Source organism: Eufriesea mexicana, unplaced genomic scaffold, assembly GCF_001483705.2.
Source record: "Eufriesea mexicana isolate 0111107269 unplaced genomic scaffold, ASM148370v2 scaffold9585, whole genome shotgun sequence".
In the NCBI taxonomy this organism is placed as follows: Eukaryota; Metazoa; Arthropoda; class Insecta; order Hymenoptera; family Apidae; genus Eufriesea; species Eufriesea mexicana.
In genome coordinates, this window is record NW_016917301.1 from 521703 (window position 1) to 544797 (window position 23095).

General features: G+C 37.3%; 1 protein-coding gene across 2 annotated transcripts in view; it reads left to right on the plus strand.

Annotated features, from left to right (window-relative positions):
• Positions 1 to 23095, plus strand: part of LOC108553242 (uncharacterized) — an 80011-nt gene that overhangs the window by 42720 nt on the left and 14196 nt on the right. For both annotated transcript variants that reach the window (XM_017908066.1, XM_017908067.1), the window contains exons 2-10: positions 12232 to 12500; positions 12613 to 12689; positions 15407 to 15620; positions 16931 to 17065; positions 17174 to 17203; positions 18563 to 18644; positions 20328 to 20522; positions 20605 to 20745; positions 22141 to 22381. In XM_017908066.1, the coding sequence (XP_017763555.1) occupies positions 12424 to 12500; positions 12613 to 12689; positions 15407 to 15620; positions 16931 to 17065; positions 17174 to 17203; positions 18563 to 18644; positions 20328 to 20522; positions 20605 to 20745; positions 22141 to 22381 (1192 nt within the window). In that variant the 5' untranslated portion in view covers positions 12232 to 12423. The remainder of the gene's footprint in view (positions 1 to 12231; positions 12501 to 12612; positions 12690 to 15406; positions 15621 to 16930; positions 17066 to 17173; positions 17204 to 18562; positions 18645 to 20327; positions 20523 to 20604; positions 20746 to 22140; positions 22382 to 23095) is intronic.

The window sequence follows — 23095 nt, forward strand, 5'->3', positions numbered from 1 at the left end:
AAATTTCGAATAATTTTTGGTATCGGAGAAAATTTATTTTTTATCTTTTCGTTTTTAATTCTAAATTTCGTAATTCATATTTTTGCTATCTATTTATTATTTATTAAATATCGTGCCAGAGTTTGCGATTTAATCGGTTTACTAACCTTCGTGTTTCCTGCTTCGATAAATTTCGAATAATTTTTGGTATCGGAGAAAATTTATTTTTTATTTTCCGTTTTTTAATTCTAAATTTCGTAATTCATATTTTTGCTATCTATTTATTATTTATAAAATATCGTGCCAGAGTTTGCGATTGAATCGGTTTATTAACCTTCGTGTTTCCTGTTTCGATAGATTTCGAATAATTTTTGCAATCGCAGGAAATTTATTTTTTATTTTCCTCGGGTTTTATTGTATTTTTGGCGAATTGTGTATGTGTCGTTCAGATATAGGTATGAACAGGAACAGGAGATATCTGGTGTGTAGCATATCATTTGTGGTTTCCGAATAATTTTCTGTATCGGAGAAAATTTATTTTTTGTTTTCTATTTTTCAATTCTAAATTTCGTAATTCATATTTTTGCTATCTATTCATTATTTATAGAAAAAATTGCACGCGGGAATTTGCAATTAAATCGGTTTATTAACCTCCGTATTTCCTGCTTTAACAAATTTCGAATAATTTTTGCAATCGGAGGAAATTCATTTTCCCATTTTCTTAGATTTGATTATATTTCTGTCGAATTTTGTCTGTGTCTGTATCTTTTAGATATATGAACAGGAACAGGAGATATCTGGTGTGTAGAATATCATTTGTGATTTCCGAATAATTTTCTGCATCGAAGAAAATTTACTTTTTATTTTCCGTTTTTTAATTCCCATTTCCCATTTTTCCGGGTTTTATTATATTTTTGAAGAATCGTATTCGTGTCTGTGTCGTTCAAATATACGAATAGAAACAAGGGAGATATCCAGTGTTCAAAATTCCATGGTTAGTTTCCGAATAATTTTTCACTCGCAGGGAAATTTATTCTTTATTTTTCTACCTCTATTTTTTAAATCCGAAAAACTATTTAAATAAATAAATAGAAATGGACAATATTCGATACATAGAATTTTATTGACAGTTTTCGAAATCCTTTTCATATTCAAGAGAATTTATTTTTCATTCTTCAGTTCCGAAAAATAAAATTTATTTTCCTTCACCTATATAAATGGAAAAGCAAGGCACCCAGAGATCTACGAATATTCCCATTATTTATACTCCCTTTATTTCCTAATATAAATAAAACTATAAAAAATCACGACCATAAAATCTGCAAATAGAAATATTTGAAAAATAGGACTTTATTGACCTCCATTTTCCAAATAAACGTTATTTCATAAACCTACCAAACCATAATACTCGCGAATAAAAATTTCATTACACTTCCTTCGTGTTGAAAATAAGATACGTCTTAACGTATACACAAAAATTAATTTCTCAGGAAAAATAAATATATCTTTAAACTATTTCACACGTTAAATAAAAATTAGGGGATGAGGACGAGCTACAATCGCATACCCTTTCCCTTCACTCTAGTTTTAAAGCTATACCTTCCTTAGGATAAAATAAAACTAATTATAAAATACAGATATTTCTTTTTAGCCATAATCCCAATAATTCAAAGACAACATGCACCACGAATTCAAAATCACAAAGAATTTAACCCTTTGCTTGATTTTTTGGCTAAAGAGGGGTACGAGTTGAAAAATTTTCTGCCATAAGGCTAATGATATTTTTCGAGCATAATAATTAACACGTAGAATTATTTAATTTCGCTACCACGCACACTGTTACATAATTTTAAATTTGATATATTAATCAACATCGAGCTTCGAGATTTTATCAAATGGCGACTGAGGGGCACCCCTCGAGTGCAAAGAATTGAAATAATTTTCCATTACTCTACCAGAAACCAGTTTAACAAGGAGAAAAATAATTCGTGCATCGGGCCAGCTGGTTTCGCGAATTTTTACACCATCTAATCTCGCAGATTCGCTTCCGAGAATCGTTTATGAGGCGTTGCCGAGATAATTTTAATAGCCTGATAACGAAACGAAATAGCCCGCACGATAGAAGCAAACGTTTGCTTATGATAACGAGCCCAGCCCCGAAGCCAATTTTTCTAAAATTAAATTCGCGAAATACCATCAGCAAGTCAAATCTTCGATGCTGTACGAGCCCGGAGAAAACCTGGGAATAATACACGCTGTTTAGCAATTTATTCAAATCCCCAGCGATCGTTCATCCCTCCATTAATATCGATGAACCCCAGGCTTCGCATGAAATCGTTTCCATTATTCAATTAAACGTATCATCGCGTGGAAGCCCGACTTCGATGCGAACTTCCCGAAGCGAATTTTTATTCCCCCCTCGCCCATTTAAAATCGGGGACAAACAGCAGCGAGGGGTGGATTTATATCGTTCTGTTATTTCACCCCTTAATATCGCAGGGTCTATAAAGTTTTCAATGTTCCCCGGGTAAAAAACGAAGCTAGATAAATTTTTACGACCGCGAAACTGTCGCTGGGAAGTAGCACGGTGAAGCATCGCTGGAAACTTTCTCACCCCTTTCCGCCCCCCGCCGTCATTTTCTTCCCGGTTTCATCCCCGGTTTTTCCCCCCGCAGCGCGTTTGTTCCGCGAAACTTCGAATTGCGTTTAGCACAGGGAAAAATGAACGGGAGAGAAGACATATCCGGGTAAGCTTCGAACTCTCGCGGAAACTTCCGCCATCTGACTTGTACCCTCAACCCTTCTGGGAAACACGAGATGCTCCTCGGGAAAGTTGCAGGGAGCACGGATCTGAATTTTCCCCAATGTCTCGCCACGCTTTTGTAATTTCATCTCGCGATCCTGTTCCCTCGGTTTACTCGTCGCTGGGTGTAAATGAAATTTCGCTGCGACGGGGGTGGCTTTCGTCCGATTTTCTTTTCAGGGCCGGGTCTCCACGAACCGTGCCCCGGGAGTTTCGAGCTTCGCGAATTCGAGGTGAAGGTGGAGGACGAGAGGTTTTTAGAGAACAGAGCACTACGTTTCCCGAGTAGGACTTTACTAATTTGCGGGGGGCCAGATGCGGAAAACTGAAGACTGTTTTTTCGGGAATGACCCGTGTCGTTAGAAAGGGGGACTGAACCTTTCTCGCTGCTCATTAGGCGTCGAGGTGGTCCGCGAGTCATGGGGCCCCGGTTGTAAAGACAAACCAGGTCCCCATTGACCCGGAACCCTGGATGTCGCGAAGGAGTCGAAAATATATATTATATTCTCTACTAAAAACTGACGATACTTTTTCGAGCAGTAAATAAAGAATTATATAATAACAGAATTGTAGAATTATTTGATTTCGATACCTCGCACACTGTTACGTTACATTAAATTTGATGTATTAATTAATATCGATCGTCCAAATTTTATGAAATCGTGACTGAAGCTCACCTCTCGAGTGCAAAGGGTTAATAGTTAGTCTTATAAGAGTTAGGAAGAATTAATCAAACGATGCTTGTTATGTCTGTGGACAATTTTCACTGATACCACTCGTCTTGCAGTGAGAGAAAGCTCTTTGTTGGATTTCTAGGAAGACATCGTCGAGATTTGAGGACAATGGACATATGGGGATGCTTACAAGCAGAGTGCAAGTCCTTCGGGTCTTGCAAAGGGTTAAGTAAGGATGCAAGGGCGCGAGGCGGTCAGAATTGAGAAGAAGTCAGAAGTACTGTGCGCTGCAGGGAAGAAGTCATCTCGTTCGGTTGCGGGGCAAGAGGGGTATTCCACTTGCTCCGCCTATACTCTCGTTAGTAATACCCACTCTTCTATGACACTCCCAAAACTACCATCTCCAAGTTCGGTAACGTGGTACATTAACATAGGCGTAAGATATCCGCGAAAGAAATGTTAGCTCAGAGTTAACTTACAATGAATTGGAAGCACTACTGCGCTTTGGGATGAGTCTACGCTCTTGCATCTATTTTTTCCGTCTGTCTCACTTTGTCCCGTTGCTTTGTTCGCTTTCTTTGTCACATGGTGTTCTATGACCGGGCTAATAGGAAGGGATCAGTTCTACCAATAAGGGAAGCGTTTTACTCTACTTCTGCCATGATGTTAGATTGGTTGGGCTGATGGGGATTCGGTCCTACGAGTTTCTCAGACGACTTCTTTCATGCAACGCATAGTACAAGGGACCTTCGCTTTCCGCATCTGGGATGTGTCCCTACAGAGGCTTCGAGGGATCTAAACGTCTTGGAATTTTGGTCGAGGAATATAAAATCGTGGAATTTGCACTCGAGAGGTGAATTTCAGTAATTAATATTAAACGTGGAGTTATGCAGGAGCGTTGAGATAAAGAGTAATAATAATTTCTTCAATTTTCCTTGAATGATGGTCGCGATTAACGCAGCTATGCGTATATAATTATTTCGCGAATGTCATTCGAGCTTAGATAATAGTTCGGAATTAAATGGTAATTCCGTGGTGATTTCAATGAAATTATTAAGTTACGTCGATCGGAAAGTTTAATGGGGAATGGTGTAAAAACTAATTGGCGAATTTCGAGAACAATTTCAGCGAATTCTGGTATCAATTAGAAGGGAAATGCAGCTATTGAATATATGCTAGCTTCCGATTGTGATTTAACGAGTTGATTTTACAATTTTCCTTCTCACGTTTTGCCTCCAATTTGTAATCGTTTACATCGCACTCGTTACCGAAAATTATGAGATACGATTATTGGAACGTAATCGTTCGAATTTTTGTTTGTGGTTTCCAGGTTGTTAGATATGCTTCCCAGAATTTTGCTGTGGCTATTGAATCATGTTATTTAGTCGTTAGAATTCTCGTATGGCTACCGAGTTTGTAAATATGATTATCATAATTTTCTTATGGCTATGGAATTAATAATTATGGTCGATAGAACTTCTTTATGAATATCGAATTATTATATATGGTCCTTGGAATTTTCCTATGGCTACTAAATTTTCAGAATAATATTTTTAAGGCTATCAAATTAATAAATAAATTTGTTAGAATTTTTCTATTAATATTGAATTATTAAATATAATTAATAGAAAATTTCTCTGTGGGTACCAATTTATGACATATGGTTATTTAAATTTTCATATGTGAGTGTCAAGTTATTAAATATAATTATTCGAATTTTTCTATGGCCACCAATCTATCACATATAATTATTAAAATCTTCAACAAATTAATAGATAAATTTGTTAGAATTTTTCTATTAATACTGAATTATTAAATATAATTAATATAAAATTTCTTTGTGGTTTTTAATTTATTACATACGATTATTATAATTTTCATATATGACTGTTAAATTATTAAATATAATTATTCGAATTTTTCTATGGCCACCAATTTATTACATATAATTTTTAAAATCTTCAACAAATTAATAGATAGATTTGTTACAATTTTTCTATAAATAATTATGAAATATAATTAATAGAAAATTTCTTTGTGGCTTTCAATTTACTACGTACCATTATTATAATTTTTAAATACGACTGTAAAATTATTAAATATAATTATTGGAATTTTTCTATGGCCAACAATTTATTACCTACGATTATTATAATTTTCATATACTGTCAAATTATTACATATAATTATTCGAATTTTTCTATGACCACCAATCTATCACATATAATTTTTAAAATCTTCAACAAATTAATAGTTACATTTGTTACAATTTTTCTATAAATAATTATGAAATATAATTAATAGAAAATTTCTTTGTGGCTACCAATTTATTACCTACGATTATTACAATTTTTATACACTGTCGAATTATTAAATATAATTATTCAAATTTTTCTAATAATTAAATATATAATTCTATAATCTATTAAAATTTATATTTACTACGAATTAAAATTAAAAATCGTTTTTCTATATTTACCAAAATTCAGTATTATCATGCAACCGTGAGCACCGTATCTCGGCACCCCTTGCACCCTTTCTCTTTAAAAATATAATTTACTTTCCACGATATCACCGAGCAAAAATAATCCCCCGGTGCAAGATAAAAATACTGTCGTCTCTGTTCAAAGACAATACAACTCCTATACACCGTGTGCATAATAAATCTATCAACATTCACCCCAGACGATCAACCGGAAGAACCAAAAGCATTTCTCAGCGTGCAGGCCGCAATAACAAAACGCCCTTCTGAAATTCTCCAAACTTTCCAACGCGTACCCTATGCGACATTACCTTACGTAACACCTTCAATTCCACCCCTGTGAATCCACACGCCACGGTTAACAACTTTAATGGCTGCAAGCAGGAAACGGGAAAATGTTATGCACGTCGTTACGTGTATTAGACACAGCCCGTCATCCCTGGGTATTTAGATGCTTCATGGAAATTGACGGAAAGCCTGCTATTTTCTCTTTAGTGCAAATGTTACGTGTAATTAATTCCGGTAATATCGTAGTTAATGCGAGTAAATGACAAACAATTGATTTACGAATGCGTGAAAATTTTCGAGATATTCAATTCGCTGTTCAACCACCTGACACGTCATTATAATTAAAAGTAATTCCTCGCGTTCATGTTATTTACGTTTACAGCGACTCATGCGAATGGTAGGAAGTTGATTAACGAATGGAGTGATTAAACATTTTTAACGAAATTATTGTATTAAAATTAATTTCGCTTATAATTTCCCATGCTAATATTAAAAGTTGATTTATTTATCTCTCTCGCATATCACTATAATTAAAACAAATGTTTTACGTTAATATCGGCCAACGGTAATATTTTTCAAGTTCTAATTAAAGAAAATAGCGATATTATTTAAAATAATATCACAGGAATTTTAATTGACAAATGGCTGAGAATTATATCAAAATTATTATTTAATGACATAAAATAAAAAATTCTGAAAACACGTATCCCCTATGTTGACCTATAGATCATGTGTATTTATTTATATGAATATGAATTAACATTTAGTTCGATGAATGATAAAAAAGTTTCGAATTTTTAATATATTATTTAAACAAATTAATTTTTCATAATTATTTCTATCTTCATTACCATGTAAAAAGCTATATTTTGCAAAAATAATTTGATTCCAACCATTTTGGTTCTCGAGGTGTTCCCAGAAATATGCTTTCAACCACTAAATTTGAGGGTTGATTTCAACCCTTCGATATAAATCGTGACCGATAAAAAAATAGGTGTAAAATATTTTTTTGAGAATTATCTCTCACATAAATTTCATCAAGATCGATGTGTATGGGGTGAATATGGTGTCTTGTCAATTTTATTCCAATTTTTATAGATATAGAAATTTATATGTATCGAAGAGAATAATTGGCGTCCATTGAAAATTGAAATATTTCTTTAAAACGAATGGAGTGAACTCTGCGGTATTAAATGGCCACTCTGACGCGTCATTGTATACTTTGGCATGGGAAACGCAAGACGTGCCAGAGACGTCATTTGACGCCAAGGATTTAACTGAGCAACAGCTGCTCGAATTATCCATGGTAACCCAACAAAGTTTCTTCTTTCACAGTGTACACTTCCAAGCACTTTGTTGAAATATCAACGATTTTTCAATTTCTCGAAATACACGAAATATGCATAAATATTCGAAATAATCGGACTCGGAGATATATTTTTTAATATCATAGAAATTTTATAGCATTATTTGCTGAATTTGATACGGCCGGCCCCCACGGACCAATGCCGTCTAAATGGAAACTTTAGTGTCGGCCCTCAGGGACGTAGCATTTTATATGTCAACACATTTTCATGAAATTAAATTACACCTTGGAAGAATTTATTCCGTATCGTATCAGAACCGAAAGTAATCGAATGGAATAAAATATATTATACGATATGCACAAACTGAATAGACTATCTTTGGATAAATCGAAAATTCCAATACGAATACAAGCTAAATTTAATGTTCTGAACATTATTATTATAATTAGAAAACTGAAAAAGATAGAAAATATAAGGTAAATTCGCTCTTCGAAATATAGATAGGTATTTATGAATCACCCTGTATATACCGACATCTTGTTACCGTTACGGTGAAACCAATAATAAAAACTAGAATATCCAGAACGCTCCAGACACCTCAGACACCAGTTCCAATTACCTAAGACACTCTCCTACACCCTAATATCCCATTTCCATTAGGATAATCTGTACAATAAAAACCAAAATATTCAAAGTGCACCAAATCCATGGACGCCAATTCCAATTACTTAAGACACTCCCCTTACACTCTAGCAGCTCGCCACCATTAAGATAATCTCGACGAACCACCCTCGTCGATGTAATTCGACGAGACTGCCAGACAAAGGGCGCGTCCATCTTGGCAGCACCGGCTGACGAAACGGAGTAGTATCGGGCCGGGCCGCGGTGGCGCTAGTGAGTTCGGTGCAACGTCCAACTCGCTAAGGCTGTCTCAGCAATAATTGGACCTTATCGATTCCCGTTATTTCTTAATCAAAATTACTATTTCGAAACCAATTTCTGAAAATGTACATGGATCGACATCTTATCGATACTTTCTACCTCTTAATTAATCGTGCTTTTCACTTAGACAATACATACGCACAATCTACTTTTATACGATAATAATTAATATATAGGCAAATTAAATTAAATTATCTCTCAAATTACTGTATTTGATGAAATATCCATGTATATCACTGGTTAAAACTAATTTTGAAAATGTCTAAATATAACACTTTTACCAATGACTGTACACGCGCGAATTAGAGATATATGTATTAATTTGCATATTTCGTTACACGTAAACGATCATACGATGGAAATGCGGATACCAAACGCTACTTACACAATCAACACTTCCGTGTGAGTGTAAGCGTATTTGAAATAGGTGCCTCTAACCGCGGTATACGGAAACCTAGGACATTAGCAGACACCTCACACCGGTGTCTGCTCCCCGGCCAAGAAGAAGTGCCGTGGCCGTCTGTCACGTCACACCTCCACTTTTTCCACCTCCACCCTCTCATCCAAGTTCTCCGTGCGTACACCGGGTCGTTGAGCTTCGCTCGAGGAAGCGTGCACGCGGCGGCCACGTCCTTGACAGTGGCGCTGCGAGCGCGGCCTGCGAGGCTATGACGCAGGAATTTTTATTTTTCCCGCTGGCTCTGTCGCTCCTCTCGTGTACCACGTGACGGACGCCTCGACGTAGTTCGCGCGCGAGAAAATGGCGGACGAGCTGAACGGACTCCTCTTTTCGGTCGCAGGAATCCGACGAGAACCTGTTCCAGCGTTTGTATAAAGATCGTTAGGTGGAGCAAAGGTGACTGCGCAGGGTGTCCAGTCGTTGGAGTCAAAGTTGAGGTTATGGAAGAGGGGTGCAGGGCTGAATAATGGGATTTTTTGGAGACCGTTTGCGTCCTGGTTGACTGGTTTAATCGGTCGGTCGAATCGGGCAGTTCTGGGGCAGTTGTGGAGCAGTTTAGAGCGTTCTGGTATTATGGCTGGTTGCGTTGGATGTAATTGGATGTCGGGGTGGCGAGGAGCGGTGTTGCTCGGGTCATGTTTGCGTTTGGAGTAATCGGTTTTCGAATATTCGGGGAAAGGTAATTGCTCTCGCGCGATTATGCGGTTCTAAGCGGTGGTATTTGAACAGACGCATGGCGGAATTTTATGTCTTCGGGCAGGGGTATTAGCCTGTAATTTATACTGCAACGGTGAGAGTACCCTGTGGCAAGTTTTTTATTCGGAAATGCACGAGGACGAACGTAAATTGCCTTGGGATTCAAGACACGAGATACCGAAGCACTTAGGTCAAGATAGACATCCGACCATTGCCTAGCCAGCAGACGAGGTTTATCGAGTTCAAAACTCCGATCGACCAGCTCTACGGGAGGTTCGGGAAATTGGCAAACTAGCTCTCTCTTCGTCCCTTTCACGAGCAATTATGCACGTGGACGGAATGCAGAAACGGTAAAGACGCGTCACGTGCATGCACCAGTTTGAAGCCACGATGCAAAAGAGAAATTGGGCAAAGTGTTTCCGACGTCGGCACGTCTCGAACCGCGATGAACGTTTGCGGTTATAACACCTACGCGAGAGAGTAATAGCGTGCACTGTGATTTCCAATTTTTCTACAGAAATTGCATCTGCTTATGCGAAAATTTTTTCCCACGACGCGATTAAAAATTCAGAAATTTAAATATTGGAATATTCGGAAATACGGAAATTTAAAAATTCGAAAATTTGACAATTGGAATATTTGAAAATTCGGATATTTGATAATTCCGAAACTTGTCAATTGGAAAATTAGAAAATTGGAAAATTTGGAAATGGAATACTTGATAATTCGCAAATTTGAAAATTAGAAAATATCGAAATCTGAAAGTTTGAAAATTTGGATATTTCACAATTCGAAAATTTAAAAATTCGGATATTTCGCAATTCGAAAATTTAAAAATTTGAATATTTCACAATTCGAAAATTTAAAAATTCGGATATTTCTCAATTCGAAAATTTGAAAATTCCAATACTCGATAATTCGAAAATTTGTAAATACGAAATTTTGCGAATGCAAAAATTAGAAATCATAGTAATGCGCCTAAATTTTTATTTTAACACAAATTTCTATAATTTTCTTCAACAGAATGCCACAGTACTACCCTTCCATTATAAAATTAAATTCGATTTGCAATTAAACATTTTTTTTCTACCACGGTGCACAACTGTAATATCACTGGAGAAATGCTGAAAATCATATACGTGCCTACTATGATTTTGTCGCGTACTGTACATACGTGCACAGTTCAGCTCTTTGGAGAGCCGTCTTTGGTGTCGTCAACTGAACAACCCTCACATTTAGCCTCGACGCTATGAGGACCACGTTTCATTTGTTTGTCTTTTACACATTAGTGGGATCTCTCGATTAATCCCTCGCGAATCGGCGAACGATTTAATTGCATCCCACTGGCGAGATTTGCGGGCTTATTTTAAGCCCCGTTTTACTCGTTCTGAGGTCGCCATATGATTCAGTGTCATCTGGCCTGATAGCACCGTTAATACCCGGTATTATGCGTACTCGGAATGCGATAAGGATTTATGGAACGGTTGTTGAGTGTAAATCGAGGGGTTCAATGGTGGTATTTTTTTACTGTAACATGGTCGGCCGATACGTAGCGAATCGCTGATAACAGGCTTACTGTGCCACTGGCGAATCGATTAGAATAGTTTTTCCTCGTGGTACATCATTTTGAGAGAGTGAAACGGGGGAGATGGAACATCTTGTGTATTTTTATGACTTGCTATCTTGACTCGGTGGAGACATTATAATTTGTTGAAAATAATAGAATATTAATTAATTGAATATAAATACTGTATTTATATTATTATTAATATTAATTTTAATTAAATTATTTAAAATCTCGTTCAAATATTCTGCTGTACCCATCAAGACCAAAATAATAGAATCATATAAATGTTATTTCGAACAATCAGATTAATTAAAGAAATAGAATGTTAAATAAAATATGTTTTAAAAGTGCAGGTTACCTCTACTTTATTCTTCATTTATTCTATTTGTTTTCATTTCTTCAACCTATAGTGATCTGGCAAATAATAATAGAGTATTTTAAAGCTATTATAAATTTAAAATTGTTAGAAAATTTATATTATATATCTCTAATATATAATATTTTTATTACTATACATTTAATATACCAGTGACAAAGGAATATTTAATATTTCTCAAAGAAGTACGCTCTAAACATTCCCCTCGCATTTGCAATTAATTTTTTAATTTATCCAAACGATTTTTAAGTGTTCAAAGTTATTTAAAAAATTTTAATTTATTTATTAATTATCTACCACAATCTACGATCTAAAAATGGTTCCCAAAAAATGATTCAGTCAAACCAAATATAATATTAATAAAAAACAACCTAGATTCAAAATTTTAAGCTCCCATATTTCCAAAATGAAGTCTGCGACATTTCATTGTTCGAAATCTGACATCTGCAATCCACAATAAAACCAAGACTATTGTCAGAGCTACTGTACCCCTTTCTCAAAGAGAAGCTAACCCAAAAACTGGCCATGTTGTTCCCTAGACCCCCGATACAATACATTTTTGTCCACTCGTGGTTGAACCGGTTCGAGCACCTTCTGAACGCGAGCAAAGGGTTGGCCAATGAATCTGCTGAAAACGACTGCTTCTCCTATCCACAGGGTGTCTTCGGCGCTGAGCAGTGGGGCACAGGATGGCAGGATCGAGCAGGGAACCCAGGCCAGGCCCTGAACGACAGTGTTCATCCCTCGTGAATCGTCGCGACAGACGAAGCTGGTCTTCGTTCGATTAAGGGTAGCTTGGAAGGACAGCGAGAGGGGTGGTTGGTCGGCGTGGTGCTCGGCGAGATCGAGATGAGCGATCTACAGGCCACTCTCGAGTTCTCCCTCGAGCTCTGCAAGTTCTACAATGTCGACCTGTTCCAGCGTGGGTAAGCGGATCCTCCGGCTAGAGATCTCGCGACGAGGGGAGAGATAGAGCCCTGGCCGCGTAATTGCGACGGCTTAGACCCCTAGGCTTATCGACGATTCCCAATTTCGCAGGTATTACCAGATACGAACCGCCCTCAGAGTGTCGCCGAAACTGCCTGTCAAGGTGGAAGTTAACCAGCTGCAGAACCGTGAGTACTATCTTCGAATCTTGCTACCCTTCCGTCTCGGCCAGACAGTTGCCTGGGTGCTGAAATATCTTCGAATATTTTTCGTGCCACTCAGACATGCGATTTTCATAGCAAAACAGAACTTTTGATCCCTATATTTTTATTTTTGTGGGTTTAGATAGAATGCTAACATAGTAGGGGAAGCAAAAGTCGTGCGATTTTTATATTTGTCAGGTCGAGTACAGGCGTGGTTTAATTGGGGATATTTTATAATAAAGGAGGTAGAAACCGTGCAGTGATTATATTTCCCTACTTTTATATTCGTTAATTTCGATTCGAGGGTGGAAGAGGGTAAAAAGAAAGGAATTAAACGCGACAGAGTGTAAGGACGCAAAAGACTCGTGAATTTGGTGATTAATAGCGGAAGCGAGAACAGTGGCAACGAGAGGTAAAGTCGGATATCGATCCTGCCTGGAAATACCTTAGCAGGGCGACAATTTAATTCGACGTTAATAATAAAATTCGACTGTAGTTTGTATTCGCGAAATATTTTTGGCGCGGTAATTTTGCAGTAGTTTCTGTTTAAAGACTATTCGAGAAGTTGGTCCGGGAAATTTATTTAGAGGGTAAACTTTGTCCGAGTTTTGCTCAAACATTTCATTCCACTAACACCCGACTCCGGTGCCCACACGGTCCATTATCGCCACCCACGCAACCCATATCCTCCGAAAACCGACGACCATCCTCTCATCTCCCACTCCATTCATCGAAAGTACCGAGCAATCAATGGTAACCGAGTTTCCACAAATTACCACCCTTTCCCTCGAACGACGCGTGTCCAGCGATTCAAAGAACTTCCCCGCCGACGGAGGCGGAAACTTCCGCGGCAGCGGTGGAAAACTCGCTTGAATTCGCCTCGCAAGTTTAGACAACGACGAGAATTTCCAAACTAGTTCAAACCGAGCTGCACTCGATAGCGTTAGAAAGTTGCCCAGCAGCGCTTGTATCGCGTCACGATTCTTCATTGTACGTCGAACCCGAGCGTCTAGTACCGGTCTCGCGTCAACGAAACTAGGGGCCAACGGAACCGCGAGACGCTCAAACTCCGCATTTCCTACGTAGCATGCATCTAGACCGACAAGTGTCGACACTAGCGCCACCTATTACCGCGTCGCGGTTCCCCATTGTGCGTCAAATCCGAGTGTCTTATGTTAGTCTCGCGTGAACGAAACTGGGAAGCAATAGAACCATTGTATATTCTAATTCGACGTCTCTCTGAAGAACATGCATCTAGTTAAGCAAGTGTCGACACTAGCGCCATCTAGTATTGCATTATCGTTCCTCATTTTATGTCAAATTTGTGTGTCTTATATTAGTCTCGTATAAACGAAACACTCCAATTCGATATCTCCCTAAAGGACATGAATATAGTCAAATAAGTGTCGACACTAGCGCCACCTACTATCGCGTCACGGTTCCCCATTATGCCTCAAATCTGAGTGTTTTATGTTAGTTTTGCATAAACGAAACACTCCAATTCAATGTCTCCCTAAAGAACTTGAATATAGTCAAATAAGTGTCGACACTAGCGCCACCTACTATCGCGTCACGGTTCCCGATTATGCCTCAAATCTGAGTGTTTTATGTTAGTTTTGCATAAACGAAAGTGGGAAGCAATAAAACCATTATACACTCCAATTCGATGTGTCTCTAAAGAACATGCATCTAATTAAACAAGTGTCGACACTAGCGCCACCTAGTATCGCATTATCGTTCCTCATTTTGTGTCAAATTTGGGTGCCTTATATTAGTTTCGCATAAACCAAACACTCCAATTCGTAGTTTCCCTAAAGAACATGAATATAGTCAAATAAGTGTCGACACTAGCGCCACCTACTACCGCGTCACGGTTCTCCATTATGCCCCAAATCTAAGTGTCTTATGTTAGTTTCGCATAAACGCAACTAGGAAGCAATAGAACCGCTATACACTGCAATTCGATGTCTCTCTAAAGAACATGCGTTAAGAACTAGTTAAACAAGTGTCTACACTAGCGCCATCTACAATCGCATTACTGTTCCTCGTTGTGCTCCAAATTTGTGTCTTATATAATAATTTCGCATATATGAAACACCAATTCGATGTCTCCCTAAAGAACATAGAAAGAACATCTAGTCAGACAAGTGTCGACACTAGCGCCACGATACCAGGTATTTTGTCACTATCTACTGCGCCACAATTCTTTATTATACCTGTACGCTCGTAACGAACCTCGTATAATAGAGAGCAACAGACCTGTGAAATGATTAATCCCTCGCACTCCACTAGTTTCATGAATACACCTCCGCAATATGAAAACATAGAGAATCTGGAATTGCTTCTCTGCTGCTTCTTCTCTAAATAATCTAATTGTAAGTAAACTACTGCCTCCCAGCGGAATGTTCCACTGTCACCACACCCACTTGATTGTATGTTGCCTCTGTGTACTGACGTGACCCTTGTCTATATATACATGGGTTCAGAGTAGATACAGTCTATATATAGATCGCAGAGAGCAATACTAACGGTGAGAGTAGTACATTCCCCAGGCCTGACCTAGAGAGCGTGCATTGAGTCAGATCCGCGTCGACACTAGCGCCACTGTACCATTACTCCGACCACCGGGGCGCTCGGAAAGCGAGTCACGCTCGTCACTTAACCCGACGGAGAGATTTGAAGGAACGCGATGATTGTTGCAGAATCGTTGGAGGCACCCGGAACGAGCAAGCGCTTTCAGATCCTCTTCAGAAACGAGGAGGTGAAACTAGGCACCTCGGTCCTATTCCGAGCACACGTGCTGGTTCACAGTCACAAGATCGAGGAGGTCCTCTCCCGCACCCACTTCAATCTCGGCGTCGAGCTATGGTTCAGCGAGCCGACGCAGCCCGGGAACATGGCGTGCGTGTCGTCTAGGTGAGATAGCCTAACCGTCCTCAGGACACTGTGCCCGCGAACCGCGACGATCGGCCGAGCGTGAGCTCGCGGGAAACGATATTGTGGTCTCTGACGACAGGATTGCTACACGCGAGTCGTAACTGGAGACCCGTGAGAGAGTTCTGTTTGTTTCTCTCTCGACTCCGTAACATAGGAAAAAGAGAAGGTATGGGGAGCAGAAAGCAGTCTTTCTGGGCCTCATCGTGCACTCAGTGGACTCTTTAGAGTCTTCCTCGACTCTCTTTTGTACGTCTGTATTATATGTCTGGCAAATTGGCAGCCGGACTGGCACGAGAGAAATTGATACCCAGTGGATGCTCCTGAAATCTATACTTTTAAACCCTCTACGGGATATTCTGATGTAGCAGTACAGTTTCCATTTCATTTGGTTGGGTTTGCAATATAATCCTATTTGCAGACGTGACACTCCTAATCGCCGATGAAGATTCGCTTGACCTGTCTTTGCGATCATGTTAGAGGTGGTGTACTCATTGCATTGTAGCCAATTGGACCTACGTTCCTTCTATCTGCCAACTTGTTACACTTGTACAGAGCAGTGGTTGTCAAAAATATTTAGTTACGATGCACTACCTTAGTATAGGATGATTTTAACAACTGATCTAATCTCTATCTAACATCTCTCATGATAAAATCTAAAATTTCCTGCATCAGACATAGGATTGTCTTCTCCCTGCACTTATTACACATAGTCAGCTAATAGAGATGAGCAAATGAATACTATATTGAATGGTCGTGATAGATAGGTATCTAATCACTTAGTAGAGATTGACTGTTTGATGATGGGAAAACCAGCTGACTAGTAATTCCTGCTAGAGAAGTTCCCATCTCTGATGTAGTATTTAACAGGTTCACTGGTAAATCCTTTTTCTATTTCGTACGTTTTATTGTCTCACGTTATTCAGAGTCTCCTCACCTAGCTGATGATAGATGAGACACTCTTTATCTACTTTCTCCAGAGGTTCAAGACCTCTTTTGACTAATTCCTTCGTTTGACTAATCCCTAATCGCCACGATCCTGTTCAAGTCTCTGTCCAAAGTCTCTTCACAAAGATTTCAAACGCAACATTGCGAGAAAGGAAGAATATACCCGTTCGAACAACAGCAACTGATAGACCCGCAGCCACTTTCGTAAATTTCTTCCGGCCAGGGAAGAGTGCGCGACAAGAAGCAAAAGTTACCCACAGACCTAACAGATGGAGGGATCGATAACCTTGGCCGCGTGCGCTTTCCACCTTGAAGGTTTGACGAGCTTCGTTTACCTTTTGCAGGGCGTTGCAGCTGAACTTCGCGCCCACGAAAGGGCTTCACTATCATCTGCCTGTACGCTTCGATTACTTCCATTTTGCCGCTGTCTCCATCACGATACACGCCTGCCTCGTGGCCCTTCATCAGCCTTACATCAAGTCGGTATCGATTCCAGCTTAGTTCACTCCGTTCTTGTTTACATGATTCTTAATAATATCCCTTTTCTCTGGTTCCATGCTGATTTGATTGCGTTCCCGTGTTTCCAGGAAGAGCATACTTCATTACGTGCAGAGCTGGTAAGTTTCACGTGTGCGTGTATATGCGTGTGTGTGCAGGGAAAATAGGAATTATTGACCAATTTCCTGCGTTCCGAACAATTGCACCATAAACTGTTGAGCAATTTTAATATATTTTCTTTTTTTTTGCAAGGGGGGGGGGGGGGTTTGAGAGTTGAGAATTGAGAAGAAAAAGATTTTGGATTTTGATTAAATGTATTTTAATGGGAATTTCGTGTTTTATTATTATATTCACTACACGAATTTGTCCAAGATAATGTTATTAGAATTGTTAGTAGAATTTAGAGAAATTTAATAATCTCGACTATTTTTTTCTTTTTTTTAACTTTAAATAGAACTAACTTCTGCAGTGTTAATACTGGGAAATCTTTGTTGTCTTGTTACATAGTACTAGCATAAAGTACCTTATTGAATATACATACATACATATATATATTTTATTACCTATGTTATACGATGTGTATGTATATATATATATAGGTATATTGTTGTAAGAGTTTATTGTAGACAATTGAAAATAACAAACTGAGGAAAATTTAAAAAAATTTATATAATATAATATAATATAAAATAATTATACCATTTTCATTATTATTCTTGATATTTTTTATTTAAAAGATTGTCTTCCATTTGCTAGTTTGTTATTGTTACTAATACATAACATATATTACATATATCCTATGACACATAGATAATAAAATATAATGCATATAAATAATTCCTCAAATAAAATAATACCCGCCGAAAATGTTAATGAAAATCAAAATTACTTTTTCCTATACTATGATTAAAGATACTATATCACGATGTACTACCCTGGCAAAAAGTTTTTGACCGAACTCAATTATCTTCTGCTTGCCAATAAACAAAAGTACAAATTATTCTTTTTTTCGTATGAAATCGATTTAACACGTTCATTCTTCATCCAATCAAAAAGTTAATTTCAGATAATTTCGTATAATCGCATCAGGCGTAGTACTGCGACGTTGTATTATTTTCATACACACATTTCCCAGCATAAATTTTTCTTCCCGCGTTAAATGGATCCTAGTTAATTACAAATAAATTTAATATCCTCCGAAAAAATGGAAGACGAACTTTATACCCATTTTCCGTTCGCAATTACCACCCCGTGCAACCCCTGACAGCTGCCCGACCCCTGTACAGAGTAATTTAAGATTAACCTGACGAAATCTCGGGGAAAAGTTCAATTTCCTAACGATATTACGCTGTAAATCGAGTTCGATCCCTTAATCGCTTTAATCGAAAAATTCTATTCCGCCCTGCGGGCGCGCAGTGGCCCGATTGTGTTTCAATTAACATCGCGAGGAGGTAATTAACCGAGTAATATGCTTGCAGCGCCCCACGCGGAGGGAAGCCGTGGCTGCAGTTCAAACAATCCGCGGCAAACGGAGACAACGATGCCCAGTTAGGAAATATCGTGAGTTCATACGCTTCAGCCTCACTCGAGCCTTTGATCGATGCGACACAGGGTAGAAACGAGGGTGGAAACGACCTGTTTCGAAGTTTACGATGCGGACACGAGCAGTTGGAATTTTTGAGAGCGGCCGTTTAATCGTTCGAGATTCGTTTTTGAACCGGATCGATAGAGTGGCAGATGGAGTTGACGCGTGGTCGTGGATCTGACTCTTCTGTTCGATAACGAGGGTCGCATCGCGGTCTTTTTTGAGATTTAAGCGACGTGGATGACACGTGCCACTGTGAACCCTTAGAGAGAACCTAAAAATATAAGGACGTACGGCTTTATACGGTGCCGTAGGCGAAAATGTAATAGCAGACCTTATGAGTTGCAGTGTTCCTTGAGTCTCTTGCGTGCGAGATATCTCTTTCGTCAAGGTATCGGAGATTTATCTTTTTCGAGAAGCTTAATCTGGTTGTGCAACAAATGGACGCCACTGAACTTGTTGAAAATATGAATATTTGAAATTTTTTAATTCGAAAATTAAAGAATTCGGAAATTGGAATATACGATAATAAAGAAATTCGGAAATTGGAATATCTGATAATTAAAAAATTCGAAAATTGGAATATCCGATATTTAAAAAATTTGAAAACTGGAATATCCGATAATAAAAAAATTCAGAAATTGGAATATCTTAAAATTAAAAAATTCGGAAATTGGAATAACCGATAATTAAAAATTTGAAAATTGGAATATCCGATAATAAAAAAAATTCAGAAATTGGAATATCTGATAATTAAAAATTTGGCAATTGGAATAACCGATAATTAAAAAATTTGCGAATTGGAATATTCGATATTTAAAAAACTCGAAAATTGGAATATCCGATAATTAAAAAATTCGGCAATTGGAATAACCGATAATTAAAAATTTGGAAATTGGAATATCCGATAATAAAAAAAATCAGAAATTGGAATATCTGATAATTAAAAGATTCGGAAATTAGAATACCCGATAATTACAAATTTGGGAAATTAGAATATCCGATAATTAAAAAATTCGGCAATTGGAATATACAATAATTAAAAAATTGGGAAATTGGAATATCCGATAATAACAAAATTCGGAAATTAGAATACTCGATAATTACAAAATTGAAAAATTAGAATATCCGATAATTAAAAAATTGGCAATTTAATATTTCAAAAATTATGTACTTAATAATATTTAAAATTTGAATATTTGATAACTAAAAAATTCCGAACTTTGAATATTTGAAAACTAAAAAATTCGGGAAATTGAATATCTGGAACTTAAAAAATTCTCAAATTTAAATATTTAATATCTCGAGAATTTGAATAAATTTTTTCTATTTTCCCTCTCCAATTCCTTGTACCCTCATTTAAAATAGACTTATAGTCAGTCTTAATTACTGAAACCACCCTATAATTATAAAAACAAAATTGCTATATGCAATAATAATTTAATTACTATATCCCCATTTAAAATATTCTCATACGAGCACAATCAATGATTCAACTAACGCCTGACAATAAACAAACCCGAGCAACCTTACATTTCAATAAACCAAATTAAACCCTACCAATAAACAATCTTCCTCCTTATCCTTTTTCCCATTTTCAACGTAACGAGGCTTCCTCAATTTCATACAATCCTTGGAAACTACGACGATTATTCCAGGAAACGACGACGAGATGCGTAGGCTCGGCCACGAGGATACAGCACGCGAAACTGGTACAACAGGAGGTAATCAGGTTACTTTTGGCCGCGAGGGAATCTTTGCTCAACGATTTAGCTGATTTAGCGCGGCTGCTACCTTCCCGCCAGCAAAGAGCTCTCGAGCTCGCTCAGAACACGCACAAAGAGATTACCAAGGTCAGTTCTGCGAGATTTCGTTCGAAGGCTCTCTCTTCTCCGATAAACTCTTTCGAAAAATCTGCTGGAAATCGTGTCACAGTTGCAGATGATGGACTCGGAGGAAACAGATATCGCTCAACTCTGCGCACAAAATATTGTCCTATGGCAGCATTTTCTCGAAGCCTTCTCCGGACGCGAGGCTGTCCATCAGCATCTAGCGAGGATCCATCATCAGCTGAGGGTAACACCGCTTTTCTATCTATTTTCTATCTTCTTTCTATTCGTTATTCATTTCGAAATGCTCAAATCTATTTTTCTTTCATCGCAACTGTTTTGAATGACACGTCGCTTATATATCATATGCTATGACTTGGAAAAGTGTTGGATGTCGTGTATTTGTGTGTTTGATTTAACCCCTATAGGCGCTTAGAAATTTTGCATTTATGACACGAAGGACGCCTATAGGCGCTCGGCGTAGTTCAGCTTTCTGACGCGGAGGGCGCTTGTTTTCACAAAAATGGCGCACATCGTAACTCAGTTCCTGCCGTATGGTACAGCCGTTGCGTATCAAAATCTGCCGTAGTCAAGGGGTTAAGGGGTTAAATCATATTGCACACTATAGTTATGAAAAAGTGTTTAGTATGACTTGGAAAAATATTAACAAATTTTTGGAAGTGTTTAAGTTAACGTGTATGTCGTTGTATTGGGATTGTACTAATGGCTACACTATAGTGTGTATTTTAAATAAATTGGGATAAAATATTTTCAAAATTTAGAGAATATTTAACCCTTTGCACTAGAGAGGCGACTCTAAGTCGCCATTTAATCAGAATCTAAAGATCGTTGTTAATTAGTATCACGAATTTAAAATTGCCCAACGACGAGTGGAATATCGAGATATAAAATAATTCTACGTTTTACAATTAATTTGCAGTTCTTATTTCGTCCATTTTAGGGCAGAAAGTCTTCGAATTACTATGTTTCTGTAACGAAAATATCGCCGAGTGCAAAGGGTTAAATTATTATTGCATAGTGACTGTAAACTAAAATCCATATTCCAAATTTTGACATTAAACCTCGAGATCGCGACCTAACTGAGCATTTCCAAAATTTTCATTAAAAATTCCTTGTTCATTCTTCTAATATGCATATAATTAACCCTTTACACTTGGTGATTTTTTCGTTGCAGAAAAATAGCAATTCGAAGACGTTCTGCTATATATATATATATATAAAGTCGACGATATTTTTAAAACTGGAAATCAAAAATTGGATACAAATTAACACCTAGAATTATTTTATTTCGACATTTCATGCATCGTTATGTTATTTTAAATTTGATATATCAATTAAAATCGATAAATGGTGACTTAGAGTTGTCTCCTGAGTGCAAAGGGTTAATTTCTCATAATTTTTCTAAGCATCCTCTTTTATTTCTTCTTTCTTTTGCGAAATCACATAATTTGGGTTAAAAAAGATACGAATAAAATTTTTGAAATATCCAAGATTATGAAGATTATGGGATATCGTGTATTCAAATGGTGTCAAAGGATGTGCCAGGTTTAAAAATAAATCTTACTTTTAAAGGAAAAAGATATTAAAATTGAAATTACCGTGACTGATCCCGGATCCATAGGTGAAACGTTTCGCGGAAGGTTTCTTCGTACAGGAAAATCCCAGGATATCCGCATGGGGTTGCTATGACGCGCACTATCAGTCGTATCAGGCAGTGAGCGAGGCTGCACGAAGATCGCGCTACCTCGCCTCGTTACCTCCACTTCCGGTGCACTGTCCGGAACTGGACGGGGACCTTCATTCTCTGCCTTTGATCTTCGAGGACCACTACGTGGATATGAAACAGAGGCACAGAAATAGCGGCAAGTATCAGTGCGACCAGAAACTCTGTATTCTCTATATTAAAAGTACCGACAGACCAACAATCCAATGACTCCAATAAAATATTTATTATATTTTTTAATTTATTCATTTATATTATTTTTTTCAATATTTAATTTTAATCCTAATTATTCAATAATTTTTCAATTATTAATATCTTTAATTGTATATATTTCAGGAATTGCAATTATTTTTTCTACTATATGGAATCATTATGAAAATAAATTGATTATTCCACTATTATACCCCTGCCCAAAAATTATCAGCCAACATTGAAATAATACGAAATTATGTACAATTAATTTTCTAGGTGTAGAATGATATAGTATGAGCATAAAACGAGATTTTAAAAATATTCGATATTAAATAAAAATAATTTAAATTTTGGTTTATCATCGACTAGGAAATAATTGAGTTTGGTCAAAAATTTTTTAACAGGTCTTGTAGTAGAATAGTAAATTTATTTTTGTAATGATTCTATATAGTTATTGGATTTTTGGTCTATATATAGAAGTCATCAACATACTCGATAGTAAATTATTATCGGAACTGTATATATATATTATTATAATATTAGTGGAGTTTCGCTTTTCAAAAATTTTGTAAATTCGAGTTCACCCCTACTTCGGTAAATAGAAATAGACAATCTTATAGTAATATATATATTATTATAGGATTATTATAGGATTTATTAT